The sequence below is a fragment of the Zonotrichia leucophrys genome, chromosome 25 (assembly GCF_028769735.1).
Source record: "Zonotrichia leucophrys gambelii isolate GWCS_2022_RI chromosome 25, RI_Zleu_2.0, whole genome shotgun sequence".
NCBI lineage: Eukaryota > Metazoa > Chordata > Aves > Passeriformes > Passerellidae > Zonotrichia > Zonotrichia leucophrys.
Genome location: NC_088194.1, coordinates 2,959,051 through 2,968,905, shown reverse-complemented (window position 1 = coordinate 2,968,905; position 9,855 = coordinate 2,959,051). Strand labels below are relative to the sequence as shown.

The following is a 9,855-nucleotide window of genomic DNA, read 5'->3' as shown; positions in this document are numbered from 1 at the left end:
CGAGGGGTTCCGGGGAGGGGGATTCTGGAAGGTTCCCGTTGATTTTGGGGCTCCCGGGGTGTTCCCGAGGGGGTTCCCCGGTGATTTCGGTGTTCCCGGTGGGCTCCCGGTGCGTTTCCCGGGGGTTCCCGGTGGTTTCGGGGTTCCCGAGGGGTTCCCCAGTGGTTTCCCGGTTATTCCCGGTGATTTCGGGCTTCCCCAGCGGTTTCCCGGCCATTCCCGTTTATTCTGGTGTTCCCGGTGGGTTCCCGGTCCATTTCCCGGTTATTCCCGTTCATTCCGGTGCTCCCGGTTCTCCCGGGGCTTTTCCCGCGCTTTCCCCGCCCCTGCGGGTGGGCGGAGTCTGCTCCCCTCACAAGCCCCGCCCCCTCTTCCCCATTGGCCAACCCTCCGCTACGCCCCGCCCCTCAGTCCCCGCCCAGCGCGCTGTCACTCACACCCATCCCTCCCCTTCCATTGGCCGACGGAGGAGGGGAGGGCGGGACTTCCTCCCTCGCCGCGCTTCCGCTTCCGGCCCAGCTCCTCCGTCGCTCTCCGGTAACTTCCGGCCGCCGCCGTCTCACCGGGCCCGGCCCAAACGGGACCGGCCCGGCCCGGGCTCCGCTCAGCGGCTCCGAGCCCCGCACGGCAGCGCCGCAACCGCGCCGGAACCGCGCGGTGCCCCCGGGGCCGCTCCGCTCCCGTTCCCTCACCGGGCACCGACCGCGGCCGCCGCCTCCCGCCGCCCGTCCCGGGCCATGGAGCTCGCCAAGGGCAAGGCGGGGGCGGCGGCGGCCGGGAAGCTGCTGGTGAGCTCGCTGCTGGACTCCAAGGATGAGCTGGAGGAGGTGCGGGGATACCGGGGATACACCGGGAATAACGGGGGGTACCGGGCTGGGGGCGCGGATCTGCGCATGCTCCTGCTCCGAAATGTCTTAAAATTTCCTCAAAAATTCCTCCAAATCCCCAAAATTTCCCCCACTTTTTCCTCCATTTTTTCCTCAATTTTTCCCCATTTTCCTCCCATTTTTTCCCCAATTTTCTCCTCTTTCCTCCCCATTTTTATCCAATTTTCCCCTTTTTTTCCCCATTTTCCCTCTGTTTTCCCCCCATTTTTTCCCCTTTTTTTCCCTCCTGTTTTTCCTCTGATTTTCCCCTTTTTTCCCTCCTGTTTTTCCTCTGATTTTCCCCGGTTTTTTTCTCAGTTTTTCCCATTTCCCTCTTGCATTTTCCCCCCATTTTTCCCGTTTTTTTCCCCATTATTTCCCCCCATGTTTTCCTCCATTTTTTCCCATTTTTCCCTGTTTTTCTCATTTTTTCTCCCATTTTCCCTTTATTTTCCCCCCATTTTTCCCCCATTATTCCTCCCTTTTTTCCCATTTTTTCCTCATTTTTCCCCTTTGTTTTCCCTCCATTTTCCCCCGTTTTTCTCCCATTTTTTCTCCATTTTCCCCCATTTCCCCCCCATTTTTATTCCCCATTCTTTCCAAATCCTTTCCCATTTTCTCCCATTTTTCCCCCACATTTTCCTCCACTTTTCTTCCATTTTTTCCCCCATTTTCTCCCCATTTTTCTCCATTTTTCCTCCATTTTTTTCCTCTATTTTTCCCCAAATTTTCCCCCATTCTTTCCAGTTCCTTTCCCATTTTCCCCCCATTTTCTCCCATCTTTCCCCCTATTTTTCCCCACTTTTCTTCCATTTTCCCCCCATTTTCCCCCCGTTTTTCTTCATTTTTCCTCCGTTTTTCCTCCAGTTTTTTTCCTCTTTTTCCCCATTTCCCCCAATTTCACTCATTTTATCCTCATTTTCACCATTTTTTCCCCATTTTCCAGCGCCTGGAGCGCTGTGTTGGCATCGTCTCCTCGCTGACCAGCGGCCTCTCGGAGCGCGAGGCCAACGACGCCCTCAACGCCCACGTGAGTCTGAAAAATGGGAATTTTATACTGGAAAATGGGGATTTTATACTGGAAAAAATGGGGATTTTCTACTGGAAAAATGGGGATTTTATACTGGAAAAAATGGGGATTTTCTACTGGAAAAATGGGGATTTTCTACTGGAAAAATGGGGATTTTATACTGGAAAAATGGGGATTTTATACTGGAAAAAATGGGGATTTTCTACTGGAAAAATGGGGATTTTCTACTGGAAAAATGGGGATTTTCTACTGGAAAAATGGGGATTTTATACTGGGGAAAATGGGGATTTTATACTGGAAAAATGGGAATTTTCTACTGGAAAAAATAGAGATTTTATGCTGGAAAAAATGGGGATTTTCTACTGGAAAAAATAGAGATTTTATGCTGAAAAAAATGGGGATTTTCTACTGGAAAAAATGGGGATTTTATGCTGGAAAAATGGGGATTTTATACTGGAAAATGGGGATTTTCTACTGGAAAAATGGGGATTTTATACTGGAAAAAATGGGGATTTTATACTGGAAAAATGGGAATTTTCTACTGGAAAAAATGGGGATTCTTAATGGAAAATTGGGAATTTATGAATGGAAAAATGGGGATTTTATACTGGAAAAAATGGGGATTTTATACGGGAAAAATGGGGATTTTATACTGGAAAAATGGGGATTTTATATTGGAAAAAATGGGGATTTTATGCTGGAAAAAATGGGGATTTTCTACTGGAAAAAATGGGGATTTTATACTTGGAAAAATGGGGATTTTCTACTGGAAAAAATGGGGATTTTATACTGGAAAAATGGGGATTTTATGCTGGAAAAAATGGGGATTTTATACTGGAAAAATGGGGATTTTATACTGGAAAAAATGGGGATTTTCTACTGGAAAAAATGGGGATTTTATACTGGAAAAATGGGGATTTTATACTGGAAAAATGGGGATTTTCTACTGGAAAAAATGGGGATTTTCTACTGGAAAAATGGGGATTTTCTACTGGAAAAATGGGGATTTTCTACTGGAAAAAATGGGGATTTTATGCTGGAAAAATGGGGATTTTATACTGGAAAATGGGGATTTTCTACTGGAAAAATGGGGATTTTCTACTGGAAAAAATGGGGATTTTATACTGGAAAAAATGGGGATTTTATACTGGAAAATTGGGAGTTTTCTACTGGAAAAATGGGGATTTTATACTGGAAAAAATGGGGATTTTCTGCTGGAAAAATGGGGATTTTCTACCGGAAAAATGGGGATTTTCTACTGGAAATATGGGGATTTTATACTGGAAATATGGGGATTTTATACTGGAAATATGGGGATTTTCTACTGGAAATATGGGAATTTTCTACTGGGAAAATTGGGAATTTCTGCTGGAAATTGGGGATTTCATCCTGGAAAATGGGAATTCCCTGCCGGGAACAGGGAATTGGGATTTTGGGAATTTTTTGGAATATTTTTGGGATTTTTTTCCCCCTCCCAGATCTGCAAAGGGACCCCCCAGCACGAGGAGATTTGCCTGGGGCTCTTCACCCTGGTGCTGACAGAGCCGGCCCAGGCCCAGAAGGTGAGGAAAAAACTGGGAAAAACTGGGAAAAAATGGGAAAAACTGGGAAAAACTGGGAAACCTGGGAAAAACTGGGAAAAACTGGGAAAAAAGGGAATTTTTGGAGAATTATTTGGGAATTTCCTCATGGAAATGGGGATTGATCATGGAAAATTGGGATTTGTCATGGAAATGGGAATTTTATAATGGAAAATTGGGATTTGTCGCAGAAAATTGGGAATTTCCTCATGGAAAATTGGGATTTGTCATGGAAAATTGGGAATTTCCTCATGGAAAATTGGGATTTGTCATGGAAAATTGGGAATTTCCTCATGGAAATGGGAATTTTATAATGGAAATGGGAATTTTATAATGGAAAATTGGGATTTGTCATGGGAATTGGGGATTTGTCATGGAAAATTGGGAATTTCCTCATGGAAATTGGGATTTATCATGGAAAATTGGGATTTGTCATGGGAATGGGGATTTTATAATGGAAAATTGGGATTTGTCATGGAAAATTGGGAATTTCCTCATGGAAATTGGGAATTGTCATGGGAATGGGATTGATCATGGAAATTGGGATTTGTAATGGAAAATTGGGATTTTATAATGGAAAATTGGGAATTTCCTCATGGGAATTGAGGATTCCATCCTGGCAATGGATTCCATCCATCCCCTGCTCAGGATGAGTTTTCCATGGAATTTCCTGGATTTTCCCCAAAACTCCTTGGATTTTCCGTCCATTCCTGGGCTGGTTTTTCCCAAAAATCCTTGAATTTTCCATAAATTCCTCATTTTTTGCCCTCAGTGTTACCGGGACCTGGCGCTGGTCAGCAGGGATGGGATGAACATCGTCCTCAACAAGATCAACCACATCCTGATGGAGAAGTACCTGAAGCTGCAGGACACCTGCAGGACACAGGTCAGGGACCTCCACCTGGAATTCTCCTGGCCCACCCAAAATCTCCTCTTCCACCCAAAATCTCCTGTTCCACCCAAAATTTTGTGTCCCACCTGGATTTTCCTGGAATTTTCTGTCCCACCTGGCATCTCCTGTCCCACCTGGAATTTCCTGTCCCACCTGGAATTCTCCTGTCCCACCTGGAATTCTCCTGTCCCACCTAAAATCTCTTGTTCAACCCAAAATTTTGTGTCCCACCTGGATTTTCCTGGAATTTCCTGTCCCTCCTGGAATTTTGTGTCCTACTGAAAATCTCCTGTCCCACCCAAAATTTTGTGTCCCACCTGGATTTTCCTGGAATTTTCTGGCCCACCTGGAATTCTCCTGTCCCACCCAACATCTCCTGTCCCACCTAAAATCTCTTGTTCCACCTGGAATTTTGTGTCCCACCTGGAATTCTCCTGTCCATCCTGTCCCATCTGGAATTTCCTGTCCCACCTGAATTCTCCTGGCCCATCCAAAATCTCCTGTCCCACCCAAAATTTTGTGTCCCACCTGGATTTTCTTGGAATTTTCTGTCCCACCTGGACTCTTCTGTCCCACCTGGAATTCTCCTGTCCCACCTAAAATCTCTTGTTCCACCTGGAATTTTGTGTCCCACCTGGAATTCTTCTTCCCCTCCTGTCCCACCTGGAATCTCCTGTCCCACCTGTCCCACCCAAAATTTCGTGTCCCATCTTGAATTTCCTGGCACCTCTTGTCCCACCCAAAATCTCCTGTCCTATCTGGACTCTTCTGTCCCACCTGGATTCTCCTGGCCCACCCAAAATCTCCTGTCCCACCCAAAATTTTGTGTCCCACCTGGAAATTCCTGGAATCTCCTGTCCCACCTGGACTCTTCTGAAGTTCCACCTGGAAATTCCTGGAATCTCCTGTCCCACCTAGAATTTTGTGTTCCACCCAAAATTTCCCATCCCACCTGGCACCTCCTGTCCCACCCAAAATCTCGTGTCCTACCTGGAATTCTCCTGTCCCACCTGGAATTCTCCTGTCCCACCTGGAATTCTCCTGTTCCACCCAAAATCTCCTGTTCCACCCAAAATCTCCTGTCCCACCTGGATTCTCCTGTTCCACCCAAAATTTTGTGTCCCACCTGGATTTTCCTGGAATCTCCTGTCCTACCTGGATTCTTCTGTCCCACCTGGAATTTTGTGTCCTACTGAAAATCTCCTGTCCCACCCAAAATCTCCTGTTCTGCCTGGGGTTTCCTGTCCCCATCTGGAATCTTCTGTTCCACCTGGAATTTTGTGTCCTACTGAAAATCTCCTGTCCCACCCAAAATTTTGTGTCCCACCTGGATTTTCCTGGAATTTTCTGTCCCACCTGGCCTCTTCTGTCCCACCTGGAATTCTCCTGTCCATCCTGTCCCACTTGTCCCACCTGGACTCTTCTGTCCCACCCAACATCTCCTGTCCCACCTGGATTTTCCTGGAATTCTCCTGTCCTACCTGGATTCTTCTGTCCCACCCAAAATCTCATGTTCTGCCTGGGGTTTCCTGTCCCCATCTGGACTCTTCTGTCCCACCTGGAATTCTCCTGTCCATCCTGTCCCATCTGGAATGTCCTGTCCCACTTGTCCCACCTGGACTCTTCTATCCCACCCAACATCTCCTGTCCCACCTAGAATTTTGTGTTCCACCCAAAATTTCCCATCCCACCTGGCACCTCCTGTCCCACCCAAAATTTCCTGTCCTACCTGAAATCTCCTGTCCTATCTGGACTCTTCTGTCCCACCTGGAATTCTCCTGTCCCACCCAAAATTTTGTGTCCCACCTGGCATCCCAGATTTTCCATGTTCAGCTGCTGTGGGTGGGATTGGGGGGTCCCTGGGGTTTTTGGGGGTTTTGGGGGGTCCCTGAGGGTTTTTGGGGGGTCTCTGGGGGTCCCTGACCCCCCAATTTCTGTGCCCAGCTGCTGTGGGTGGGATTGGGGGGTCCCTGGGGGTTTTGGGGGTCCCTGGGGGTCCCTGACCCCCCATTTTCCCTGCCCAGCTGCTGTGGGTGGGTTGGGGGTTTTTGGGGGTCCCTGGGGGTTTTTGGGGGTCCCTGACCCCCCCATTTCCCTGCCCAGCTGCTGTGGGTGGGACTGGGGGGTCCCTGGGGGTTTTGGGGGTCCCTGGGGGTTTTTGGGGGTCCCTGGGGTTTTTGGGGGTCCCTGGGGGTCCCTGACCCCCCATATTTTCCCTGCCCAGCTGCTGTAGGTGGGTTTGGGGTGTCCCTGAGGGTTTTTGGGGGTCCCTGGGGGTCCCTGACCCCCCAATTTCCCTGCCCAGCTGCTGTGGGTGGGATTGGGGTCCCTCTGGGTTTTTGGGGGTCCCTGGGGGTCCCTGACCCCCCATATTTTCCCTGCCCAGCTGCTGTGGGTGGGATTGGGGTCCTGGGGGGGTTTTTGGGGGTCCCTGAGGGTTTTTGGGGGTCCCTGGGGGTTTTTGGGGGTCCCTGGGGGTTTTTGGGGGTCCCTGGGGGTCCCTGGGGGTTTTTGGGGGTCCCTGGGGGTTTTTGGGGGTCCCTGGGGGTCCCTGACCCCCCAATTTCCCTGCCCAGCTGCTGTGGGTGGGATTGGGGGGTCCCTGAGGGTTTTTGGGGGTCCCTGGGGGTTTTGGGGGTCCCTGACCCCCCCATTTCCCTGCCCAGCTGCTGTGGCTGCTGCGGGAGCTGGTGAAGAGCGGCGTGCTGGGGGCTGACGGGGTGTGCATGACCTTCATGAAACAGATTGCAGGTGAGCTGGGGACCCTTGGGGTGGGAACTGGGAATACTGGGAATGCTGGGAATGCTGGGAATGCTGGGAATGGGGGCTGGGAATGGTGGGAATGCTGGGAATGGGGGCTGGGAATACTGGGAATGCTGGGAATACTGGGAATGCTGGGAATACTGGGAATGGTGGGAGTGTGGGCTGGGAATGCTGGGAATGCTGGGAATGGGGGCTGGGAATGGTGGGAATGCTCAGGATCTGAGCTGGGAATCCCTCAGGATTTGGGCTGGGAATGCTCAGGATCTGAGCCGGGAATTGCTGGGATATGAGTCAGGAATTGCTGAGAATCCCCAGGATTTTGGCTGGGAATCCTCAGGATCTGGGCTGGGAAATCCTGAGGATTTGAGCTGGGAATTCTCAGGATCTGAGCAGGGAATGCCCGAGGATCTGAACCAGGAATCAGATCGGGATCAGCTGGGAATCCCTGATCGGGATCTGAGCCAGAAATCCCTCAGGATCTGGACTGGGAAATCCTGAGGATTTGAGCTGCGAACTCTCAGGATCTGAGCAGGGAATCCTCAGGATCTGGGCTGGGAATTCTTGGGATCTGAGTCAGGAATTGCTGGGAAATCCTGAGGGTTTGAGCTGAGAATCCCCAGGATCTGGGCTGGGAGATCCCTCAGGATCTGAGCTGGGAATCTTCAGGATCTGGGCTGGGAATTGCTGGGAATCCTCAGGATTTGAGCCAGGAATTCCTCAGGATCTAAGCTGGGAATTGCTGGGATCTGAGTCAGGAATTGCTGGGAATCCCTCAGGATCTGAGCAGGGAATGCCCGAGGATCTGAACCAGGGATCAGATCGGGATCAGCTGGGAATCCCTGATCGGGATCTGAGCCAGGAATCCCTCAGGATCTGAGCTGGGAATCCCTCAGGATCTGAGTCAGGAATCCCTCAGGATCTGAGCTGGGAATCCCTCAGGATCTGAGCCAGGAATTCCTCAGGATCTGAGCTGGGAATTGCTGGGATATGAGTCAGGAATTGCTGGGAATCCCTCAGGATCTGGGCTGGGAATCCCTCAGGATCTGGGCTGGGAATCCTCAGGATCTGGGCTGGGAATCCCTCAGGATCTGAGCTGGGAATTGCTGGGATAGGAGTCAGGAATTGCTGGGAATCCCTCAGGATCTGAGCTGGGAATCCCTCAGGATCTGAGCTGGGAATTGCTGGGATAGGAGTCAGGAATTGCTGGGAATCCCTCAGGATCTGGGCTGGGAATCCCTCAGGATCTGAGCTGGGAATTGCTGGGATATAAGTCAGGAATTGCTGGGAATCCCTCAGGATCTGAGCTGGGAATGCTCAGGATCTGAGCTGGGAGATCCCTCAGGATCTGAGCCAGGAATCCCTCAGGATTTGAGCTGGGAATTCTCAGGATCTGAGCTGGGAATTGCTGGGAATTCTTGGGATCTGAGTCAGGAATCCCTCAGGATTTGGGCTGGGAATCCCTCAGGATCTGAGCTGGGAAATCCTGAGGATTTGAGCTGGGAATCCTCAGGATCTGGGCTGGGAATCCCTCAGGATCTGAGCTGGGAAATCCTGAGGGTTTGAGCTGGGAATCCCTCAGGATCTGGGCCGGGAATCCTTGGGATCATTCCCAGCCGGGAGCTCCCGGGACAGGCCGGGGATGGGAGGAGGAGGAGGAGGAGGAGGAGGAGGAGCCGGTTCCTCCTCCATCATCCATCCATCCCCCCTCACCCATCCCTGGGGACTCCCGGCATCCCCGCCCCGCTCCCGCCCTTCCGGAGCCTCTTCCGTGTTCCCGAGCGGGAATTGTGTCCCTGGGAAATGAACGCCGGGAGGGGGAAATGGGAAAAGCACTGAAAAAGGAGCCTTGGGAAAGGTTCCTGGGAAAGGAATCCCTGGAAATGCAGCCCTGGGAAGGCCCCGTGTCCGCTGGCTCTCACTCCCTGCCCTTCACTGCCACCATTGTCTGCACCTGCTGGTTCTCCCTGGTTTTCCCTCATTTTTCCCTGATTTTCCCTGGTTTTTCTCTAGTTTTTCCCTGATTTTTTCCCCTGGTTCTCTCTGGTTTTTCCCTGATTTTTCCCTGATTTTCCCTGTTTTTGTTTTTTTTTTTTTCCCTGGTTCTCTCTGGTTTTTCCCTGGGTTTTCCCCTGGTCTCCATGAGGAGCCTCCCTGGGATCACAGGAATGGGAGCAGGCAGCTCCCAAATCCCAGCTCCCAAATCCCCCTTTTCCATTGTCCAGCTCCCAAATCCCAGCTCCCAAATCTCCTGTCCCATCCCAAATTCCCCAGCTCCCAAATCCCCATTCCACATCCCAGCTCCCAAATCCTCCTTTTCCATTGTCCAGCTCCCAGATCCCAGCTCCCAAATCCCCCGGCTCCCAAATCCCCATTCCACATCCCAGCTCCCAAATCCTCTCTGCTCCATCTCCCAGCTCCCAAATCCCATCTCCCAAATCCTCTCTGCTCCATCTCCCAAATCCCAGCTCCCAAATCCTCCTTTTCCATTGTCCAGCTCCCAAATCCCAGCTCCCAAATCCCCCTGTTCCATCCCAAATCCCCCTGCTCCCAAATCCCCGTTCCACATCCCAGCTCCCAAATCCCAGCTCCCAAATCCTCCTTTTCCATTGTCCAGCTCCCAAATCCTTGTTCCATATCCCAGCTCCCAAATCCCAGCTCCCAAATCCCCTGTCCCATCCCAAATCCCCCAGCTCCCAAATCCTTGTTCCATATCCCAGCTCCCAA

The 9,855-nt window shown here is 50.9% G+C and overlaps 1 protein-coding gene across 1 annotated transcript in view; it reads left to right on the top strand.

The window, feature by feature from the left end:
• Positions 1–514: 514 nt before the first annotated feature.
• The window catches only part of INTS3 (integrator complex subunit 3), a 47,635-nt gene continuing 38,294 nt past the window's right edge, over positions 515–9,855 (top strand). The window contains exons 1-5 of the mRNA XM_064732782.1: positions 515–827; positions 1,813–1,896; positions 3,375–3,458; positions 4,249–4,362; positions 7,035–7,119. Of these exons, the coding sequence (XP_064588852.1) occupies positions 738–827; positions 1,813–1,896; positions 3,375–3,458; positions 4,249–4,362; positions 7,035–7,119 (457 nt within the window). The 5' untranslated portion in view covers positions 515–737. The remainder of the gene's footprint in view (positions 828–1,812; positions 1,897–3,374; positions 3,459–4,248; positions 4,363–7,034; positions 7,120–9,855) is intronic.